The sequence below is a fragment of the Rattus rattus genome, chromosome 7, assembly GCF_011064425.1.
Source record: "Rattus rattus isolate New Zealand chromosome 7, Rrattus_CSIRO_v1, whole genome shotgun sequence".
Classification (NCBI taxonomy): Eukaryota; Metazoa; Chordata; class Mammalia; order Rodentia; family Muridae; genus Rattus; species Rattus rattus.
In genome coordinates this window covers 125,675,066-125,698,693 of record NC_046160.1, presented here as the reverse complement: position 1 = coordinate 125,698,693, position 23,628 = coordinate 125,675,066, and the positions used below count along the sequence as shown (strand labels likewise).

The following is a 23,628-nucleotide window of genomic DNA, read 5'->3' as shown; positions in this document are numbered from 1 at the left end:
CCTTTTCCTACCCATGTCTGCCCCTCTGCCTCCTGGGAGTATAGCGGGAGGCAGGGCCTACGAGCTACAAAACGCCAGGCAGTAAGGAGACCTCAAGGCTGGTAGGAGGAGAGTGCCTACAGGTCTGGCCATCACTGCAGAAATCTAGCTTTAGACTCAGTTTCCATTTTTCATTCAGTAGAAGCCCTTGATGGGCACCGAGGTGGTGGCAGGGGCTAATTGCACAGAGCCTGGGGCGAATGCAGATGCTGTAATTCCTGTCACCTCCTAACAGCTCGGTGGGAGCTTCTGATGAATAGTGTGTGGCGTTCAGAGGCCGTGTGCATCAGCCGCATGTGTCACCGGCAGAGGTCTGGCAGGGCACCAGAGCGGTGGGGGAACACAGGGCCACCTTGCCAAGTCTTTAATTAAAGGAGGAAATATGTCAGAACCTACTCGGCCACTGTCCAACCTAACAGGCCCTTCCTGGTGTCAGTGAATGCTGCTGTCAGAGACTGGATGGCGTGCTGGAGAGACGGCTCGGCTCCGTGCTTAAGGTTATTTGCTTCTCTTGACGAGGGCTCAGATTCAGTTCCCAGCACCCAAACGGTGGCTCACAATCACCCATGACGTCAGCCTCAGGGGATCTGATGCCCCTTTCTGACCGTTGTGACACGGGCCACTTACATGGTATACACACATACAGGCAGGCAGGCCAAACGCCCTTCTGCAAAAGATAATAAGCAAGCAGATGAATCTAAGTTTTAGAATAAGGACTTGATGGGGGTCAGCCATGCCTCTGTGCCTGCTCCTTGAGGGGAAGAGAGAGAGTGCGGATCTGGACATGTCAGGGGTGAAAAGTGGCCACCCGGAGAGGTCTTCCGGTCTCGGAGGGGGGGCTCCCTAGAGTCCCCTCCGCCATGGAAGTTTGAGGGTCTCGCCTCTATGCATCTCTTGCTTGGGAACGGTAACCTTCACAGAGCAGGAGGGGCCTGGGATTGAGACAACTCAATAAAGTCACAATAAAACATCCGAAGCCTTCCATTCTCTCTCACTTCTTTAACTCAATTTATTTTTCATTTTGTGGACAGAGATTTAGTCCGGGTATTAGTTTATGATTTTTTTTTTACTGAAGGAATTACTCAACACACACACATATAAAAAGGAAATATTATTTTTATCATTTATTTTGTACCATGTATACCATAGGAGGAGCAAACAGTGAAATCACTTCAGTACTGCTGTTTTTCATTACGAAGTTATTACATATAGAAATTACTCCAAATTATCTGAAATGAATGGAAATTATGAGGTTTAAATTCCCCAGGTTACTGCAGGCACAGCTCTGGAAATTTATTTTGTCATCTTGCTGAACATAATTGCTACAACAAAATTTCTCCCATTTTACAACTGCGGTATAACTTATTTATACCGCCGTAGCAGTAATTTTACATCAATAAGTTGCACGGGAAGGAATACACAGGTGGTAATTGAAAACAATAATTTGTGCCGAGGTCCAGGTGGGATGGTTGGCTCAGGAAAAAAAAAAAAAAGGCTCCAGTTACTGTCGGCAACAGCTTCGAGTCACCCATAGCCTCTCCTCATCCCCTTAGTGAACGTGGGTGAGCCATCCAAACGCCTTCCGACAATGTTCTCTGGGGCTGGGGTGGTGAGTCACGCTTGTCCTCTCGACACCGAGGCTGGTGCACTCCATTCTGAAAACGAGGGGTGGGATTCGGGTGTCGCCGAGCCCCGAGGGGCGCGTCCCACACTGCCTCTTTGCCAGCTCCCGTCTTCTTCCTCTGGTTTCCAACTTTCCTCTGGGTTGGGTGCACTTAGGTACCCGGAGCTAATTAAGGTGTGTGATAGATTTCAATTGGAGTGCGAGCTCTTGCCAGAAACATTGACAATTCGGTCCCCCAAGCACGGCGCGCAGTGTTCAATCCACTAATGCTTTATACATTACTGTCTTCCTTCCCAGCCGGAATGTGTGGTCTGGGTACAATACCGAACCGGTCCCCAAACAGGCTCCAGTCTTCTGTTCTCTAATTGTCCCTGTTAAGCAGATAGAAATAATGAAACTGCAGATGCCTGTGCCGAATCCCAGCAGCTGACGAAGCTACCATCTACATCCGGGGGGGGTCCAAATGCAGATTTTAACAATTGACCATAAATCTGCCCAGTTTAGACTCCAGATCCTCAGGGTGAGCTGGACACAGGCCGGAAATGGGTCCCTTCTGTTCCTGTTGGTGCTCCCTGACCCACTTGTGGGAGAAAGCGAGCACAAGGCAGGGAGGGGGGGTGGTTGTTGCAAGTTCAGGCGGGGAATATTATAATCGCATCTATATTTTAGAAGCCATTGTTGTTTCAAAGATCCCGAAGGCTTAAGATCACAGGGAAATCTTTTTTTTTTTTTTTTTTAAAGACGCAGATTAAACTAATATCAGAATGTACAACGTTCTGTATGTACCAATTCTCCCTTGGGGACATTCATCGTCTTTTGTTGTGGTAAATTGTCTGCTTCATAAATGGTACCCAAAGTGCATCTTCAAGCCAACGCACATTTTGTTTTATTTCATATTACATTTTACTTTCTTATTTTTTGATTCGGAGTCTCGGGCCTCCCAGGCTGACCTTGGGCTGGTCGAGCGCCTTGAGGGTCACCCGGACACCTGATACTTCTGCCTCTGCTTCCCAGCAATGCGTGTTTGAAAAGGAAACAACGGAAAACTTCCACACCCCCCCCAGCAACTGTCCTGTCAAGCAGGGGTTTGCTAGTGGGCTTAGAGTCCCAACCCTCCCCTCTTAAATGGAAGGGAAGCCGTTCTCTAGGATGCAAGCTATCTTTGTTGAATTCACTCGAAAGCATGCGTGTGGCTGTTTCTAAAACGGCGGAACAACAGATGAGCTCTTCCTTTTCCTTTCCCAGCTCTGGAAGGCACAACCGAAGCAAGGTGTCGGCTGGCTGGCTTTTCTTTCTCTTTCTTCCTTTTTTTTTTTTTTTTTTTTTTTTTTTTTGAGCGCCCCCCCCAGTGTTCTCATTAGCTGCGCCTTTTCGCCTTTCGGGAGGGATGCTAGCCTGACTGACTCATGCTCCTTCCTTCCCAAGGCCTCCTTCCCCCTCACTTCCCTTGTAGTACATCACAGCACAGATAGGAGTTTTCACAGCCTGGGCCTTGGGGGTGGGGGCAGCTCTCGATTGAATCAAACTTGTCTACAACTGGAGCTTAACGTTTCCTGAAACTTCCTCCTTCTCATACTGCTTAAGGATACAAACTAATTAATCCTCACAGCCTCATCAAACCTCCTTGGGAAGGTGATCCTCACGGTTACCTCCATCCCCGGCCCTCCCCCCCATCACCAGGCACCTCCTTGTCGCCCTGGTTCTCAGCCACAGCCCTGACAGCCAGAGCTGGAACTGAAAATCCCCTTGCGAATCCTGGTGCTTTCCTCGAATGAACCATCTTCTGAATCCCCGCACACCCTTGCCTCTGCTCTAAATAGGGCTGGCTGCTTGTCACCAGACCACTGAACCCAGGCTCCGGTATGGGTGCCATGTGCCAGCGTGTCTGAAGTAGAAATGTCACCACCTTCAGGGAAATGGCCCCCTCTGCGTTTTTCTTTTTTTTTCTTTCTTTTTTTTTTTCTTTTTTTCGGAGCTGGGGACCGAACCCAGGGCCTTGCGCTTGCTAGGCAAGTGCTCTACCGCTGAGCTAAATCCCCAACCCCCCCTCTGCGTTTTTAAGTCACAACAGACACACTGAGACCCAGAAGAGCAGCAGCAGCAGCAGCAGCAGCAGCAGAGAGAGAGAGAGAGAGAGAGAGAGAGAGAGAGAGAGAGAGAGAGAGAGAGATCCTGTGCATGACACACACGTGTAGAGGTAGCTATTCCTCCCCACTCTGACCCCTGTCTGTGAGAGATGAGAGTGCAAGCTTGGTGATACTCTCTCCCAACCGGGTGATGGCTTCCTTACCCAATTTGAATTGATGACTCAACTAAAGAATTAAAATTAGCCAAGCAGCAAGAAAATTCCAAACGAGGCGACAGAGCTGTAGAAATAGTTCCAGATCCCTTAGTACCGAGCCACTCAGTGTCACTTCAGATCACAGGGGCAGAGTTAGGAGCATTTCAGTGTGGACGTGCGTCCTTTTTCACATATAGGGTGATGGGCATGCCTTGGTTTTGGTTTTTAATATTTTTAAAGGAAAATAAGGCACGAATCGGATTGTTGAAACTGGTTTGGTCTTCTAGGCTGCAGACTTAAAGAAAGCAGGCAGGGTTACCTCTGTCCCACTCCCCCGCCCCCAAGCCTATTCCAGTCTACTTCAAGTAGTTAAATGATTGTTAAAATCCTCTAGGGTACGAAGCCCAAATATTTCTTTTTTTGGGGGGTTGGAGGGGAAAAAGAGGAAAGAAAAGACGTAATGACTCATGTTTAACAAAAGCCTGGATCTTAATTTCAACAAGAACAGACTGAAGAAAGGTGAGAGGCAAGCTTTGGGGTCCTGCTTCGCCTTTAGGTGCTAAGGCCTAAACCCTCTGTTATCCCTGTTATCCAGAAAAACCTTCCCTTCAACAAGGAAGTACATGCAATTCTAGAAGGCGTTCAGGGACACCTACCAGGACTCTCCTGACCACTAAGGAGTCTGAATTTGATCTCTGGAGCTTTTAAACCAGAGCGGGGGAGATGGTTCAGCCAGCAGAGGCCTTTGCAGAGAAGCCTGAGGACCGGACTCGGATCTCTGGGGCCCTACCCACAGGCAGAGGGAGAGCGCTGAGTCCATGATCCACACACACACGTCTTAAATATGATAATTAATTAGAAAGGATTTCAAACCACGAGGAAGAAAGCCATCAAGAGCATCTTGGGCGCCTTCTTAATGTGTATAGGACTTGCTTGAGGTTTCTGTTCTCAAAAAGAGGAGGTGCGGATGCTCTGATCATAGCGTTCACTGAATTTTCCGAGCCTTCACAGTCAATAAGGTTTGGAGCCTGGAAGAAGAGAAAGCAGCAGGCAGAGTGTACTTCTGAGTTTGCTCCACACTTGTGAAAATGACAAGATTCGCCTTCTCTTTGCACAGTTTTTTTTTCTTTTTCTTTTTTTTTAAAGCACCAGAAATGAAACCCAAAAGTAATTTGGTAAGCTGTGTTGTTGGGACTTCAGGCAGCTCCAAAGTTATCTGTCTACATTGCAGAGGGAGGATCCTTGTTACGGAGAGAATAACAAAAACAAGTGCAATGTCGGGTTTTTTTCCTGCAAGGACTCCAGGGCTTCCCCCCCACCCCCCCACGCTTATCTAGATCCAACCAAATTTTCCTAAAGACATCAGATAAAATGTAGCAGCTCAGAAGGCAAAGACAACATTACAGACTCTTCCACAGGTCCCAGTCTGCGCCTAAGGATAGAAAGTCCTTCAAGGAATTTTAAGCAAAAAGCCTGACGAGGGCCTGCTCAGTCTGCCCTCACCGTGGGTGTCGCGCAAAGCCCATGCGGGGATTTAGGACCCCACACAAGCTGATAAAAATGCACTTTGATTCGGTGAAGTGAATTTTAATTTCTGAACGATTTCTCTGTAAAGGACGACTCTCCTATCCTTAAAGGGATGCAGGCTGCGGGGATTCACCCTGGGAAGGCAGTGTGAAGCCCGGGAAGAAATAGTGAAGTGTTGTGACATTCATATTCATTCTCTCTCTCTCTCTCTCTCTCTCTCTCTCTCTCTCTCTCTCTCTCTCTCTCTCTCTCTCTCTCTCTCTCTCTCATTTCTATCTGATTATGGACTGAGCCAAGAGCACACAGTAGGCTCTAGCAGGTGCAGGAGAAATGATACTACGGTTTTTATGATGCAAGGGGTTCAGGCCCACGTTTGTACCTTCACTCTTTTGGGTAGCCACCTGCATACACACACACACACACACACACACACACACACACACAGAGAGAGAGACAGAGAGAGAGAAGACACACACACACGAACTTTATTCTAAACAAGGCTGTCTGAGGGTGTTTTGGACACACCTGCCTGGCCCGAGGTCCGAGCGAGCAAAGGCTAGTAGTGATTTCCAGCCCAGTACCACCGAGAGCAGAGAGAGAGCCAGAGCTGGCCCCCTGGAGCCAGCAGCCTAAGTAAGACAGGGTCGAGCAAGAGGTCAAGGTCGGCCGAAAGGCAGCTATTGATCTGGTTGGGAACGCGAGACACGGAGCGCCGCAAGACTAAAGGGGGAGCTGTGAGACCAGACATTAACAGCTTTCAGCGCAAACCATGCCGTGCCAGACGGGCAGAGGGAAAAGGAGGAGACTGGAGTGGCAGCTGGGATCGCTAGCTGCCTGCGCCCGCCCGGGCGCCTCTTGGGAGAGGAGGAGGCGCAGGCCGGGCAGGGCGGCCTCTTGCTGGCGGCCTCGAGGTGGAGCGCGCAGCGGCGACAGCGACAGCTCCGGCCCTGCACCGGCCATCATCGCGCGCGCCTTCCCACCTTCTGGGTAGCGCGCGGTCCGGGGAGGACCTGCTAGGGTCAGTCCAGACTGCAACGCCACTTCCCGCTGCCCTGTCCTTGGTCCCACCCGTGCTCAAACAGGCAGCTGACTCTGGGGCCCCTAAGCTCCCTGTTTTCAGAGAGAGAGAGAGAGAGAGAGAGAGAGAGAGAGAGAGAGAGAGAGAGAGAGATCCTCTTCCTCCTCCCTCACTCCCTCACCCCGGGCCTCTGACTCGCTCCCCCTTCCTTGTAGCTATCTCCCCCAGAAGGTGAGGGACACGTGTTTGAATTTCGCGCCCATGGTGGCAGGCTGTCCCGGGCAGGGTGCAGCGTTTTAAGTGCAGACTTGCCCCTGATGTGCTGTGTGTTTTTGGGCAAAGTCATATCCCTCTCTGGCCTTCCCATCTGCGAGTCTGCGAGACAGAAGGCTAGATGATCTTTCAAATTGTAGCGGGGGTGTGCGGATAAGGCCAGTTTATGGGTTTCTTGGGAGGTTTATTAAAGGGTGAGTGTGGGCTATATTTTTTTTCCTACTCCGGCCACTTTCTTGGAATTTTTATTTTTCCTGTGAGGCGGGCTGGGTTGAGAGGAGACGCTTTCAGACCTAGCACCACGTGGAGGGATGCCTATGTGTGTGTGGTGGTGGTGGGCAGCAGCATGCGGCCTGCCCGGCCTACGGAAGGAGGTGCAAACCCGCCCCCGCCCAGCATCCTCACAGCTCAGCCTTGCCTCGGTCTGTGGACCCTGCAGTCCCTGAGCGCTGGAAACTGCAAACCAGGGCACAACGTAGAGTGATTGTTTTGGGTGAAGTGGGAAGGGAAGACAGATCCTTCTGTCCTTGCTCCTAACACTGCGCTGCTTCCTTGGTGCCACGGCCCCACCCATGGCTTTCAGGATGAACAAAAAGCCCAGGTGCCCCCTGAGGAACAGGCCCCGGGAGAGGCAGCTCGCCTGGAGGCCTTGCAGCCTCACCAATCCCTGGGCTGAAGCCCGGCCGCCGGGCCTGGGGCGGGGTGGCGGGGTGAGGGTGGTGCAGCCAGGCTCACCGCAAAGCTCAGCCCCAGCCAGGCCCCGACCCGCCCTGGCCGCCGGGGAAGGGCGAGGGGTCCAGCCTACTGGCGCGCCCAGCGCGGGAGGCCAGGTTATCCAGTAGACCCAGCTGGTCTCCTGGAGCAGAGCGCCGGGAGGGGGCGGTGCATTCGGGACTGCAGCCTGGCCTTGTCCCCGGGCCACGGGCAGGCCCCCACAACTCCCCTTGTCCTCGCCGGCTGGAGATCAAACGGTTGACAAGGCGGCTCTGTCCTTCCCGGTCGGACAAGCAATTTCAAGTCCGATCCCGGGCGGTGGAGGAGGGGGACGACTTCCAGGTTGCAGAGATTTCACGGAGGGAATTGGGGGGCGCCTCTCTGAGGCACCCTCCTTTCCGACCGCTGGCCACGCCCACTTCTGGGTCCGAGAGTCCCAGACTTCTCCCACGTGGAGTGACCCCCACCCCGTCCCTCTAGCGCGTGCTTCCCAAGGAGACTAGGGTGTGGGGGCGGGGCAACGCTTGACCCCCTAGGAGTTAATGGGGCCCAAAAAGGCGAAGAACCCTTCTGGAATGGAATTCAAACAAAACGCAACCCCCCAACTGTGCCCCCTTAGTATATTTTACTTTGTTGTTTAAGACGACCAACCGCCCCCCCTCCGGTTTATATGGAGACACTTTTTGGAAGTTTCTATAAAATACCCCCCTCCCCAAATAAGTAAAACCAACTGTAACTACTTTTCCAGGGAGTGAAGTAAAACAATTGTATCTGTCGCCTCAGTCTCCCCCCCCCCATTTCCAGCCCTCCTTCTTGAGTGGGTGGGTTTAGACTTACTTGGACTCAGTGTACCTCAGTTACTCACACAGCACTCCGCCCCCTTTCTCAGGGAGTCCGGCTCCCGGGGGAGGAAGAGTGAGTGGGGACAAGATTTTATTTTATTTACTCCCCCCACCCCCACTTTTGCGAAGCCGGTGCTCGGTGATAAGACCAGCTCACAAAAACAGTAGTTTGCACGTGTGGCCGGCCTGGGTTGCGGGTGTGCGCACTGGCGAGTGTGTGTGAGTGCGCGCGCGCGTGTCTCGGTGTGTGCTTTCTTGTTCTCTTACAGGGTACAATGTTAAAAAGCCACCGCTAGTCGCCCCCAGTGCTCCGACTCTCTGGGTCTTTTTGTCTCTAGAGCAGATTAAACGTCACGTCCGCACTTGAACTTGAATTTTATCCCATTGTACAGAGGCAGCCCCAGCCACAGAGAGACCGAGAGCTCCCGGAGAACCCGGACTCCGCCATCTTCACGTTGCAATCTATAGCTCCCGTCCACGCCCGCACCGACCCGGGCGCATTGGGCGAGCCGCCCCGCAGTCCCGCTCCCCCTGGGCCCGCGGCGCCGGGCAGCGCTGGGGAGCGCACGCGGGGACCCGCAGCCCCTCCGGCCGGCGCCAGCCTGCCAGGTGACCCGGGAAGGAGCCGCTCCCGGAGTCCCCCAGAGCCTCGGAGGGGTCAGCCTCCGAGAAAGAAAAAAAGCAGGCAGCGCGCAGAAAACCCAGAAAGAACCGAACCAAGGCAGTTTTTCATTGCTTTCGGGTTTTTTGAGGGGGCGGGGTGAGGGGGTACGAGACAAGTCCCCAAGTTTTCTTTGCCTTTTTTTTTTTTTTTTTTTTTTGAAATTTGTTTGCATTTTCCTCCCCTCCCCTTGGGTGGAAGTGCGCGTTCCACCTACCAGACCCCGAAAGAAAAGTGTCAGAGGCCGGTGCAAAACCCGGCGTAACTTCAAGAAGACATTTACAAGTCTAAGAGGCCAAGCACTTTGAAGAAGTGTGAGAGATATTTTTCCTCCAAAAGAATATATTTTTAAAGAAACCGGCCAGCCCGCGGCGAGCAACAGCAGCTTTATAATTTATTTTAGCCTTTCTCTATTTTAGAGCAAGCCATCTTCCTGGCTTTTTCTTTTTTCTTTTTGCAAAAACAAAAACAAAAACACAGCCCAGAAGAAAGAGCAAAATAAAGACGAAGAAGAAGAAGAGGAGGAGGAAGAGAGGAAGGGCAGAGGCACCAACCCGGGCGGAGGAGGAGGCGCGGCGGCGGCGGCGGCGGCTCAGACCCCCTCCCCGGCCCGCATCTGTGCAGCTTTCCGGGCGATGCCAGAATAGATGCCGGGGCAATGTCCCGCCGCAAACAGGGCAACCCGCAGCACTTGTCCCAGAGGGAACTCATCACGCGTAAGTGTCCGCCGCACGCGCGAGGGGCCGGCGGCTGGGGCTCCGGGCGCCCGGGGCTGGGGACACCAAACCGGGCTCAGAGGCCGAGCGTGGGGCTCTGGGAAAGTTTCTCTGCAGCCGGGGGCAGCCGCCGCGGGCCCCGGGCCGGGGAGGGGGTGCGCGGGCTTGCAGGCGGCTGTGCGCGCCGAGCCGGGCTGGACGCTCGGCCCTCCAAGCGGCGTGTGTGGCGGCGGCGGCGCTGGTGGCGGGGTTTGGAGAGGAGGGGGAGGGGGCCGGGGAGCGGAGGGGGAGGGGGAACCGGGAAAAGTTGGCGAGCGCGTGGGTCCGCGCTCGGAGAAGCGGGCGGACGGAGCCCCGAGTGAGCCCTGGACCCGAGGACCCGCAGGGTAAAGGGGTAGCCGCGGGCTTCGGGTTCCCGGTCGCTGCGCCCCGCCAGGCAGGGCGCCGACCGCGCCGCTGCTAGGATTCCGAAGCCGCCGTCCCCTCCCCTCCTCTCGCTATTTGCAAAAGAATCCAGCTGCGCAGCTGTTTGCTGGGCTGGAGCACCCCCTCCTCATTTCCCCACCTCCGTCTCCTGGGACGGCCTTGTCTTCTTTCCCCCCCAACTCAAAAAAAAAAAAAAAAGGTGTGGGGGGAGGTTTTGGGTTGGTGAAAAAAAAAATCCCCGCCACGAGTTAAAAAAAAGAGTCATGAGTGGGAAAAGAGGGATGCTCTTGTAACAGTAAAAATGAAGAGGAGAAAAAAAAAAGGAAGGGGAGAAAATACCTATCCTCCTCTTATCCATCTCTCTATCTCTGTATCTTTCATCTTCCCCATCTAAATAAACAAGGCAGGTCGCGGTGCAAATCCGCCGGATTTCAAGCCAGTGGCGGGGCTGGCAAAGTCAGGCAGCAGGGCAGACACTCAGCGGCTTCCAACGCCCCAGCTGGGTTCATTTAGAAAAGAAAACGCCGGCGCGAGCCGCGCAGGTACACGGTTCTCCCGGAACCCGCCGGGTCCCCGCGCTGCCACCAGCGAGGTCGGCTTGCAGAGCTCTGGGACGCCCTGGCCGCAGCCAGCGCCAGTCTCTCCCCGCGGGGTTTTTTTTTTTTTTTCTTTCTCTTTTGGTTGCGGTTGCTTTTTATTTATTAAAATTTTTATTGCAATAGAAATAAAATTTCCTCTGGGTGCCATCGAGACCTCAGGCAGGTTGTAATCTTGCAATTCTTCCCTCACCTCACTGCGTTGGGGCCGGGCTCCCCGCGCTGGAGCTGGAGAAGCCTGTGAATGACGGGCCGCCGCTGAGGACTGGCTGCCCTGCAGTCGAGAGCCGAATATTTATGTTATATTTTAAAGAATTTAAATAAATAAATAAATATATAAAGGGGCTCTCCCCTCCCCTCCAACCCAGCACAGGAGCCATCTGCTCGAAGCTATTGCTGTTCCCATCTCTCCTTTGTTACCGCAGACACGTTAGTAAGAATTCGTGCGTTTATTATTATTATTATTATTATTATTATTATTATTATTATTATCTCGGGGGGCATATATATTAAAGTGAGGTTCTTGGGAGAGGGATGTCTCTTACGGGTAGAAGGGAAGGGAAGTCTTTAATTTTTTCAATGTTGTAATGTCAAAGGAGACTTGCTGGTTGCATTTAAAACAAAATGTTTTGCAGCCAAATTTGAGCCTGGTCTCATCAAGATCCTTTTGACCACTTGACATTTATTTTCTTCCTTTAGCACGCTGCAGCCATGGGTTATTTTACAGTCCACTTCCTACCTTTAGGTGAAGTGGTTGTTAAAACATCCACACTTCCAGACCCTAATTTGTCCAAGAGGCGGTTTGCTGCCACCCCCATCCCCTGTATAATTGCAAGAATTGTTTTTGGGGGGGGGAGTCTGTGGGAAGGGGGAGAAGCTGGTAGCCCCTGACACTGGGTCATTTGCAGTATTAGGGGAAAGGCAGATAGATTTGCTGTCCTTCTCTGGGCATCCCTGGGACATCCTGAGCAAGCTCTGACCAGAGAGACGGGTGGCAGCTGGGCCTGGGGGGTGAGGGGTGCTTCATGTGACATCCTTCCATGCATTTGGTTCTCTGTCTCACCCTTGCTCTGAGCAGCTGGGAAAAGCCAGCTGATGCTTCTGCAGAGGCAGAGAAGGCAAGAGTGCTGGAGAGAAAAGGGGGCAGCAGGCCAGGCTGCTGAGCAGTTCTACCTGCCTTCTGGGGACCCTGGGAGCCTGGGCATTGTTTCAGGGGGTTAAGCAGGGAGAGCGGTTCAAAAGGTGTTCAGAAAAGCAGCTGGCTTTTCTGTCCGTGCAGTATCACCCCAGAGGTAGCAAGACCGGGATGCAGGAGATACAGTGTAGCCTGGGGATTGTGACTAGCTATGAAGCATGGGATACAGGAGCTCTGGTTGCAAAAGGCCTGGGCAGCCGAGCAGGTGTTGTCTCAGCCCCTATAGACACTCACTCCCATGTGAGATTTCAGATCTGAAGGAAACCATCTAAAACGTGGCCGATCTTTTTTTTTTTTTTTTTTTTTTTTCAGTTGGGTGGCAGCCTTGGGTCTGTGGGGCAGCAGCTTAAGGTTCTTCGGTGATGATGCAACTTCGAATCACTGATAGTCCAGGAAACCAGAAAGGCCCCAAAATAGCATCCATGATCTTGGTGTATGTGCCGGGAGTAGGGGAAGGGCTTCTTCCTAGTGTGTTCAGGTTACTGTAGGCAGGATGGATAGGAAAAGGACTGAGGCAGCTAAGGGGGTGGGAGACAGCTGCAATAGAAGACCTGGGCTTCTGGTTTGTTTCAAAATGTTTGACCCAGATGGATGCGGCTTTTCAAAAGGGAGGGCAGGCACAGACATTAGTAAAAACAAACACAAAATAGCCTGGGGGGGGTGATGGTAGAAGGGAGGTAAGGGAAGAAGCAGCCGCTGGCCAGGAAGAGGGAAGGGCCTTGTACCAGCTATGCCAAGCAGGGTCAGGCAAAGGAAATGTATTCTGAGAGCCGTGGAAAAACTCAAAGGTTTTCTGAAGAACCGTGGAGGCAAAATTGAGTGGTGAATTATATAGGCCCTTAATGAGGCCAACTTTCCAATAAGCCACCAACAGGTTCCCAAGGAAGGATAGCAATTCTGTATATGCATTCGTGATTTTGCCCAACAGCTAGAGACCCAAGATTTGCCACAGAAGTTAGGCTGGTTGTATTAATTCCATGCTAACCTCTTCAGATTGGGTTTTGTGGTTGTTGTATGTTTTAAGGCCGCTACGTTCACAATTGTCTGAACCCTAGGGTACAGTTATACCTCTAATGGTCCACTTACCTTACTAAACTGCGTCTCTGATAAATTTCATAAGGCAAGGGCCTTTCTCTCTCTCTCTCTCTCTCTCTCTCTCTCTCTCTCTCTCTCTCTCTCTCTTTCCTTTTCTTTTTCTTTTTCTTTTTCTCTTTTTTTGGTAGCCGGGTAGAGGCGGTGAAGTTTGTCTGCTGTTTGCACAGAAGGGAACCCCGTGTCATTAGAAGTCTGGTTTGTCAGCCGCTCGGATTCCACAGGAGAATAAAAACGTGTTCGTCAAAGGTGTTATGCCAGGTTGATTTTATTCATTTGTAATTCACACCCGAGAGAAAGCAGTCCCGAGCCCATTTTAACAACCCCTCATATTTTTAGAGGAGATTTTTTTCTTCTCTTATTTGAAGATTTTTGTATATATACTTGCTTCCTGTCTGGAGGGGGGAGCCCGCTATCTGCAGTGGGCCCTGGCTTTGGCGAAATTTGTCTAGTCTTCAGAATGTTTCATAACAGAAAAAATAATAATAAAAAAAAAAAGGTCAGCTGTTTAGTCTTGGGGTGAATGCAGTTGCTCCTGGGGACCCGGCCTTAGAGACTTGGAGAGATTAGATGGTTAGATGCACTTTTCAGCTCACCACCAAAGGACCCAAAAGCTCTTCGTTGGCCAGAGGGAAGATGCATTTGACAGTAATCTCGGGTGAAATGGACCCACGTAACATCAGTCTGCTTACAGACTCCAGCTTCCCACAGCAGCTAGGAGATCTTGAACGCCCTAGTCAGACTTGACTCTTGATAGATCTTCCTCACCTTTATGCAGCCATTTTTCACCTCCGGTCTTCATCGTCTTGCACTCTCTGTTGCTTGTTGTGATAAAACACTTTCCAAAGTAAACTTTCAGTGGAATTTGCTTTTGGTTAAGGGTAAAAGCCTGGTGCTCCAAGCCTCGCCTAACGCCTCTCGTCAGCTAGGGGGCGCTCGGTGCCCGTGTCATGGCTGCGGTGCCTCGGCGGCTATGCCTGGGAACCCGCGTCCATCAGCACATCGGCCGCGGCGGCTGCAACGGGAGCCGCTGCAGTTTGTGTCGCTGCAAAATGTCTTAAGCGTGAAGTTGTAATATTGATTTTCCTGTAGAGATTTGTGCAGGACAAAAATGAGAATATAAGTTTGAGAAATCTATTTTCAAGCCATTGCTATGGATTCGTAAGCCCTTACCTGGCAGGTGGGGAGGCCTTTTTTCTGTTCCTCCGATTTCCTTTTCTTTTTTAACAATTAAAATTGTTACTCCTGGAGGAGTGTTTTTCTCCCCCTTCGTCTGTCCGTGGTCTGGACATTCTGAACACCTTGTTTTGTTGGTTAAGCATTCACTGTCCACCTAGGGAGTCTGGGAAGAGTGGTCCCCGGTTTAGAGGTGGCCCCATCTTAGCGCATGTTCCCTGGAGGTGGGGGGATCACTGTGGATTGCTGCTTAAGGGAGTCGTGGACCCAAGACAACTTGATGGATGGCAGTCCTTTCAGCTCCGATTTGATAACGGTCTCAATACGGTCTATTCCACAGCGAGCCCACAGAACCAAGCGAGCAGGCACTCTTTCCCATACAGCACAATTCAAATAGTGCTGGTGAGTTTGTTTGCAAGCGGCGTGTGCTTGCCGGGGGTGATGGGGGGGCAGCGTCCCTTTCACCCCAGAGAGTTCCCTTCGTAGATGGCATGTCACGAAGTTCCGTCTCTCCCCAAACAAGTGCTTCGGTGCTGTGTGCGTTGATTGCGGGCTTTCTAGGTCTATGATGTCTTAGCTTTCGAGTTCATGAGATCTGCAGACAGCGCAGTGAACTGGAGTGGTGTGCGTGAGTTTGGCGGATGGGCTGGAGAGCTTGCCCTGACACAGGAAAATGCTTTATTCTAACCTGAAAGAGAAATAAATTAGGTCAGACAAAAGCCTTAGCTGTCATCAGCTGGAGGAAGAGGGCCAGCCATTTATCTGATGATGTCTCTACTTCATCTAATGTTTGAGTCTGGCCAGTTGCAAGCAGGCCATGCAGGAAAACACAGGGTAACTGTGAAATGAAATGTTGCACCTCTCAGTCTTGGGTCTGGGCAAACGGCTTATGGCCTACAGAGAACTGTTTATTTATTTATTTATTTTTTATTGTTGTTGTTTGTTTGCTTTGTTTGTTTTTAATTCAGTTTATAGGAACCCCCAATCATTTGCTTTGGAATTTGGGGACCTTCCCATACTGTGATTACTCACCAACACAGACATTCAATTCGTGAAAAAAAAATTATAAGGGGTGATGGGACAGGCGGCTAGATGCTTTCCTGTGAGAACTTCTCTCTTTCACGAAGGAAGGAGTCTTTGGCTGCCCGGTTGGGCCTTTCTTTTAGCTTAAACTCTCCATGGATTTTGGTCCCCAGGTTAATGCTGGTGTCACATCTGGGGAGGATAGGTGAGAAATAAACCGTTTTGGGAGGGCTGTGCCCTGCACCACATGATCATGATCAAGGTATTGATGCTGACTGAACGTCCTGTCCTGAGGACTTCATTAGCTGTAGGGAGGGTAGCTTCTGCTTGGTCGGGAGGAGACAGAAGATGGTGGTCCTGGGTCATACAGCTGTTCCTACTGATCCTGCCTGGGGGGTGTCTTCTGTGCCCTGCCCTCGGTCGGTCAGGGAGCAGATTTCCCCCAATCTCATAAATCTGCGTTCCCGTCCTAGGGAACTAAATACAGCCCTGTGAGATTTGCCCATGTTTCTCTTCCCCATGATGCCTATAGTTTGTAGACTGCCGCCCTTGAGTGTTTGGTTTTCCCAGGATGTGCCTAAAAATGGCCTGAAGGAAGCTGTCAGGTGGACACAGCCCCCCTCAGGAGCTTGTGAGAGAGACGAGCAGCAGCCAGCCTCTTGTCTATTGAGCAGGGCTGTGTTCAGGGGACTCTGGATTTTGACATATGCACGTCTTTTGTGTGGTTGCTGAAATTTCTCGTTCCTCTCTCTCTCTCTCTCTCTCTCTCTCTCTCTCTCTCTCTCTCTCTCTCTCTCTCTCTCTCTGGCAGCTGATAATTTGCTTGGGTGTGGAATTAGCCAGCTCCGAGCTATTTACTGCAGCGAAATGCCAGACCACACAAAATTAAGTAACTTCAAAGTAAAAAAGAGGGCAAAAAAAAAAAAAAAATCCTCTGTTTTGCTATAACTTTTTACGACCTTGTTCTACTGAATTGCTAAACTACAAATACATTTGTGAACCGCTTTAAGGGGCCTTCTAGAACAGCGTGCAGAGAGGCTCTAGGAAGCCGAGTGCCAGGATTCCCTCCACTAAGAAGTGCTCAGACACAGGCTCTGCTACAAACGAGAGAGGACCAAGTTGGAGTCCTATTTAAATTTCCACCCTGGAGAGGACATGTGGGAAGAAGCGCTTGCCCTTGTGGGCTTCTTGCCGTCTCTGAGTATCCGGATGCCCCTGGAGATAGCTTGTGCACCCATGGAAACTCTCCCCCCTGTATCTTTGAGAACCCAAAACGTTAAACAAAACAAATGCTCTCATTTGGCCACAGAGAACGCTCTTCTGTCAGGCCATTGCCAGGCCCACCTTGGCTCTGAAGATGGGAAGCATTTGCACTTTCATGGGGAAATGTGTTTAGAAGGTCTTCTGCCGTTGGTGGGGTCCCCCTCCCCCCTTTAAAGGCAGCTGTTATCAAAGCGTAAGTGGAGTCATTCTCATCTGTCCTGGGTGTAGATTTTCAGCTTTTGGTATGGTGAGGGTCAATGGAAATACCTGAGTATAAATTACCTTTTCCCTTCCTTAGTCGCTTAGTTTTGAGGGGTTCTGGCCTCCTGAACCGTGTTTTTGTGCAGTGGGAGAGAGAGGCTTGGACTAATTAATCCTGCAGAGCATTTTAGGTGATGTTGAGAGGCAGTTCTTAATCAGTCTGACTTCCCCCAAGGTGAAGCTGTTACAGGACAAGCTGTGCAGATGGGGGTCCCCAGCCCCCATCACTGGATTTTCCTACCTAGAGTCTGTCAACCAAGGCTGTATAAGTGAGGTTTGCCCTGTAGCCAGGGCCTCTTTGCGGCTCAGAAACTCCCTACTACCTTCCAGGAAGGCTGACTAGGCTCCATCATGCCCCTCCTTGATCATACCAGGTCCGATCTTGGTCAGTTCCCCAGAGGAGAAACCCACTCTCTCCTCACGTTCTGCGCTGGCTGATTCCTCTCAGTCTTTATCTCACTTGTCAGAAGTGGGGGAAGTTTCAGATTGGGTATGGCGGTGCACACCTTTAATCCTAGCACTTGGGAGGGAGAGACAGGTGGATCTCTGAGTTCAAGGCCACCCTGGTCTACAGAGCTAGCTCCAGGGTAGCTAGGGCTACCCAGAGAGACCCTGTCTTGGAAAACAAACAAACAAGTAAACAAATGGACGAACAAAAAAGGTGAAAATATCAATTTGAGTTGCGTGCACACATAAAGCAGGCAGGGTGGCAACCTGGTGTGTATGTGTCCCTATTCCTCCAGGGAGGTGGCTTTTGGAGGTCTTATGGGGATGCAGGGAAGTGACACCTGGGACTTGTAGGACTTCTAAATCCACTGAGGGGCAGGGTAGAGGGAGTGGAATAGAATGCACAGGTCCTGTACTGGACCTTGTTATTTAGGTGGGGACCTAACCCTTGGCAGTCTCAGAGGGACATTCCTCTCAGCATGTGCCTCATTCTGCCTTCCATCCTCTCCTCTCTGGGCATTTCATTATTCCCTCAGTTGGAGAACTTCATAAAAACCTCTCGTCGTCACAGCGCCTTGCGTCATCTAGCCGTAGATCATTTTCTTCCCCGAGAATTGACTCTTGCTTTCTCCCACCCAGCCTTCCCCTCCCTGTGTCGGTTATTTTCCCTTGGATCTAATAAATTAAACATTGATGGGAGAATGTGCTGTGCTCTGCCCGGCCGGCGCGTGTGTAGGTGGTGTTACTGTTGCTGTGTCTCTTGGTGTCTCGGCCCCTCCTGAGTGTCCACCCAGAATAGAATGAGAGGCTCCCTTTGCAGAAGGTTGGTGAGCCCGGGCTAGCTGGCCAAGGCTCTAGCTTCCTGGGTATCCAGCGTTAAGTCCCCAGTCAGAGGAGGCAGAACTCGGTGGATGCTTAGCGGGTGCTGGACACTTCTTGTAAACATCCATATGCATTGTGATGGGGGCTGTGAGGCTGGCAGCATACCTGTCCCCCCACCCACCCCCGACCCTCCCTTACTGTCTCCACATACCTTATTGAAACAGTACTTACTGTGGGTCAGCCATTAAGGGTAGAGATTTGGAACTGAGCAGAAGCAAAGGGGGACAGGAGCTCATGTCTGCAGCAATGTGCTTGCAGGAGTGTGTGTGTGTGTGTGTGTGTGTGTGTGTGTGTGGTCTGTCTGTGTGTATCTGCAGCAATGTGCATGCAGGACTCTGTGTGTGTGTGTGTGTGTGTGTGTGTGTGTGTGTATCTGCAGCAATGTGCATGCAGGACTCTATGTGTGTGTGTGTGTGTGTGTGTGTGTGTGTGTGTGTGTGTGTGTGTGGTCTGTCTGTGTGTATCTGCAGCAATGTGCATGCAGGACTCTCTGTGTGTGTGTGTGTGTGTAGCAGTGCACACACCTCATGGCTTGAAGACAGCGGATCTCTTGGCTGGAATTCCCTGAGGGGCAGGTGCCCAACAGTTGTTGGTCTAGGGCAGGCAGGGTCCTAGGATCTGTGTGCACATAGGGGACTTTCAGGCTACGTAAGGCCTTCTGAGCCCTGATGGAGGTTTGGTGGCTGCTTGGCTGGGCCAGTGTGAACAGCTCCTTTCCATTTCTGTCTTCTGTCCCAAATTCCTTCCCAGCGGAGCCGAGACGAGGGAAGTTTGCCTTCAGATCAAGGGTTCCCCTTCCACTTAACAGCAATGACTATTATTACTAGTGAAGCCTGATTTCATTGCCTCTAAATGCGTTTACCAGCTGGGAGGAGGTCCAGCCTTGTAAATAAAATGTGGTTTTGTTATAAAAGAAAATCCTCTCTCTCTCTCTCTCTCTCTCTCTCTCTCTCTCTCTCTCTCTCTCTCTCTCTCTCTCTGTGTACAAATATATATATATATGTATATATATATATATATATGTATTTGCTCACGTGTCTTAAATTTAATATTGAAAACCCTCTCCAATCCTGTGGAATCTTACATTTGAGCGAGTTGCCGCTGCCTCCGTCCATTCATTTTCCTCTTAATGAGTCAAACATTTTAGCAACGGCTGTTCCTACTCGGCTCGTGGTGCATTGAGAGTAGTAATGGTGTGCAGGCTGCCTAACGCTTGGGGCTTTTCAAGGAAGCACATATCTTTCCAGGGGAATGCTTTACTTTTTAAGGCTGAGTTTGCAGGATGAGGTTGAGGTGGGGCTGGGGGGACTGGTTTCTAAACTTCGAGGTTGGAATGGCTGCTTTCATCTGTCTCTTCTCTCTGTGTAGCATTTGGGACTCTCTGCCCGTGTAAGCAGAGGCTAAGTCCTCCAAGGTGATTCGGAGCTGGGGGATACAAGTGTCTGGGCCAGAGACCTACGTTTTCAGTACAGGGCAGTCGAGCAGGGTTCCCAGAGGACCAGCCTCCTTTTTCTCAGGACTTGGCCAATAGGTTCTGTTCCCTTTTCTTTCTTCCGTTATAGATACAGTTCTTAGCATGTGTGTGCATGTGTGTGTGCACACACACTCACACACACACACAGACACACAGACACACACACACACACACACACACACTGCACACACACTACATACCCAGCCCATATCCGCTGTCAGAGGAAATGAAACCACAGCGTTTGCTGTGTCTCTGAGAGCTTCTGCCCGGGCTTTCAGGCCCAGTCAGCTGCCTGGTCCATTCACTCTAACCCAGAAGTTGGGGTTCAGTGGCACTCTCCTGCCTGAATGATGGGGTGGGGGTCGACCTTGCCACCTCCCTCAGGAGAGAATCATTAGCAACAGGCCAGAGTTCAGAGACTTAGGCTGGGGGTGGGAGAGGAAACCCCACTCTTTGGCGTTAACAGGGCAAGCCTGCTGTCACAGGCAAGCATTTTGCTTTTGACATTGAAAGCAGGAGGGGAGGTGGGTTTTACCTTTCTCCTGGTTTCTTTTCCTCCTAACTCCTTTAGTAGTAGAAGCCCAGATCTAAGTTCTGAGCCTGTGCTGGCACGGCCTGTCTGTCTGTCTGCCTGCCTGCCCTCCTGGAGGGCTTTGGCTACTCCAGGTTAGCTTACCTGTATGGGGGAAGAACTCAGAACGGCTGTGTAATAAACAGGATTGGAGACCTTCACACCCAATGACTGGGGGTGGGGGGCTCACAGGGCTTGCTGCATGAGGGTAGTGAAAAGACAGACTGACAGAGAGAGGATAGACAGACAGACATACAACCGGATATGACAGAGGAAAGAGTGCTGGTTTGGAGTCTTGGTCGAAGGAGGAGTGGAGAGGGAAGGATACTGTGGTCGGCTACAGTATATGACCTTTCCTAATGTTTATACTGGGCTGTGCTTCTTGGGAGTTAGAGCGTTGCCTTGAAATTTCATGGCCTGAACCCTCCTCGCTGAGAGGATGGGGCTCCTAATATGGGAACTGTCCAGGTGGGCGTGACTGAAAAAGTTAATAATAATGATAATTAGTAATAATAATATCGAAGGTGGACTCAATTAAAAGGCAAAAAGACTCCCTTTTCCATGGAGAGCAGCGTTGGGTTGGAGGTATGGGTTTATTGTTTTTAATCAGAGTCTGTAAGGGCCAGCTGCACTGCCAGGCGTGCTCGAGGTGGGCACTGAAGCCCTCTGGGGGGAGCACCTCCCCCTGCTTAGTTTGAATCCTCAATTTCAATTTCATTTTGCCACCCCCCCCTTTGTTTTGCTTTTCAGTTTATTTCCTTTGTCCTTTTTTTTTTTTTTTTTTCTGACCGAACAATATTTTGACCCCCTCCTCCTCTTTATCAGTCAGTGTTCCTTTTCCGTGTGCTGGGCACAATTCATCCTTGTATTTCTAAGGGACTCTTTGCGCAGCCCTCTCCTTTGGCTCTGGAATTATGTCTATGTAATTGGTAATTAAAGGTGCAAGCTTTTCAATATAAACAGTATTGCTCAATGTTAGATTATTAAAGGGAAAGGAGGCACCAAATAATTACCTTTTACGTCCTGACAAACGGTTTACGGGAATCCAGTCTCTCCCTCGAACCTTCAGCTCGAAGGCTGTGATTACATTTTAACCATGGCGGGGGTAGCTTTTCATAAGATAAATTGGTAAATTAATTACGTAGCATTGTCTTCGAGCTCCTTTTTAAGTAAACTCCGATTTCTTTCTCAAGTGTAGTTAATGGTTTCTGGGCGGCGTGGTGAGGACGTTACCATTACCTGTCTGTCTTTCTCTCTCTTTCTTTCTTTCTTTCTTTCTTTCTTTCTTTCTTTCTTTCTTTCTTTCTTTCTTTCTTTCTTTCTTTCCCCTGGCTTGTTGTTATTAATGATCTACAGACAACAGATTTAGGATTTGCACACACACACGCTCTCAGGGTGTTTCTGAATTGCCGTGTTTCCCCGTGCGTGTCTTCTACATTTAATTCACAGAGGGCCCTGCCTGCCTCCCGGTAACCACGGGCAGAGACTCAAGGCGTGATTCCCATTGGTGATACCTGTTCTTCTCCCTGCCCGGCTCTAGCTGTCCATTCTACATCGCCTGCCTCAGGTTCTGCATTCAGTCTTGCACAGGGACTCACCTAGGCCCCAAGCAAGCTTCTATTGAGAGAACATGGAACGGTGACTTCACGTAGCACTGGAGATGTCACAGACTATTTTCCTTTTCCAGTTTTCCAGTTTGGCACTGGCTCATTAATAACCTCACTGCCACGGAATGTCTCCCCCTTTTCCCCACCCCCTCCAGTTCCTCTGTGCCAATCACTACCCGGTCCTGATTGCTGGACAGCTTAGACACTATCTCTCTCCTCAGCGTCGGACCTGTGGCTGTCCCCAGCTCCAATGGAGACCTGGCCACTTGTCTTCAAGGCTGACACTGAAGCATCCCAGACAGAGCGCCCAGACCCTGAGGGGAGCACAGAGCTCCCCTGCCCACTTGCTCTGATTTATTATGGCGCTTTGCCGTGCCTTCCCAAGATCCCTTGAGGGAGTGGCTGATTTTTGAAGCATTTATTAGCTTCAAAATATTTAGGTCCCGTGCCCCCTTTCCAGAGAAAAAATAACATAAACAACAAAAGGAAGTGTAGTGACTGCTGAAGAAATCTTAAAACTTCCAGCCCGTCGAAAGTGTAGGTTTGAGAGCTGCCAAGAAGTGATTTTTTTTTTTTTTTTTTGCAGTCTGAAGAGGCCGTTTTCTTTCTCGGAATGAAAAGAAAGGATGGCGGGGAGCTATGTGCAGTGAGAATTTTACGAGGGTCTGGAGGTCTGAGCAGGAGCGCAGGGTGCCCGGGGAAGCCTCCAGTTTGCTTTCCCCCTCCGTGTCCCCGAGCACCTGTGCTTCTTTCTCTGGGCAGGACTGGCGTTCCAACGCCTGTCTGGGTCTCTCCAGTTTGGTGCCTGGCCAGGACTCAGGTAGAAGAATGTGAGTAGGAAGCTCATGAATGGGGAGGCCCTGAACGTGAATGAAAGCTGCTGAAGGGAAGGCACGGCTCCAGCTGGAGCGGGGCTTGGGGCATAGCGGTTCCTTCCTCCTCGGCCAGGCCACCCGTTGGAATAACGTGGGACAACTTAGAGAATGCTGCTAGGCTTCCCAAATCAGTGACCAGGAGCGCGAAGCTCCCTGAGTGACGCCCAGATACCCAGAAGTGCGAGAGAGAGTTGTCTCCAGTCGATGTTGCGGGCAACAGGCGGGCTGTGCGTGCGGCATGCGTGTGCACACACACGTGTGTCGGGAGAAGTTGGCAGGGCACGTTCTAGGGAGCCCAAAATCGGTGCCGTTATGCTGACCTCGTGGCTGTGGTGGCATGGTGAGCTCCAGTCCTGGGGGGATGTGGGGAGCCACAGAGGCTGGCAGCAGAGGGGCTCGTTTCTCACTGGGAAAGGGTGGAAGGAACTAACTAGTCTGTGACCACCTAAGCCCATCTTTGTCTTCTCTGTCCCTTCCCTGTCTCCTTTCTGTCTCCAGCAGAGGCTGACCATGTGGAGGCTGCTATCCTCGAGGAAGATGAGGGTCTGGAGATAGAAGAGCCTAGCAGCCTGGGGCTGATGGTGGGCGGCCCCGACCCTGACCTACTCACCTGTGGCCAGTGTCAGATGAACTTCCCGCTGGGGGACATCCTGGTTTTTATAGAGCACAAGAAGAAACAGTGTGGGGGCCTGGGCTCCTGCTACGACAAGGTACTGGACAAGGGAAGCCCTCCGCCTTCCTCTCGCTCTGAGCTCAGGAGAGTGTCTGAACCAGTGGAGATCGGGATCCAGGTCACCCCCGATGAAGATGACCATCTACTGTCACCCACGAAAGGCATCTGTCCCAAGCAGGAGAACATTGCAGGTACGATGTTTGCTTACCTGGTGGCGGCTGAAGCTACCTCCCCAGCTGGTCCCACTCCCTGACCTCGAAGTACTGATCCCCAGGAGGTCCAGAGCTTTTCAAAATGGCCTCTGGGTCACCGTCTGGGGCTTCCCCTTTCTGGCGACTCCCCGGGGGAGACAGCTGAGGAAGGCCTGGCTGT

The 23,628-nt window shown here is 51.2% G+C and overlaps 1 protein-coding gene across 1 annotated transcript in view; it reads left to right on the top strand.

Moving 5' to 3' along the window:
• Positions 1-8,334: 8,334 nt before the first annotated feature.
• Bcl11b (BAF chromatin remodeling complex subunit BCL11B) overlaps positions 8,335-23,628 on the top strand; it is a 115,872-nt gene continuing 100,578 nt past the window's right edge. The window contains 2 exon segments of the mRNA XM_032908394.1: positions 8,335-9,695; positions 23,082-23,447. Of these exon segments, the coding sequence (XP_032764285.1) occupies positions 9,638-9,695; positions 23,082-23,447 (424 nt within the window). The 5' untranslated portion in view covers positions 8,335-9,637.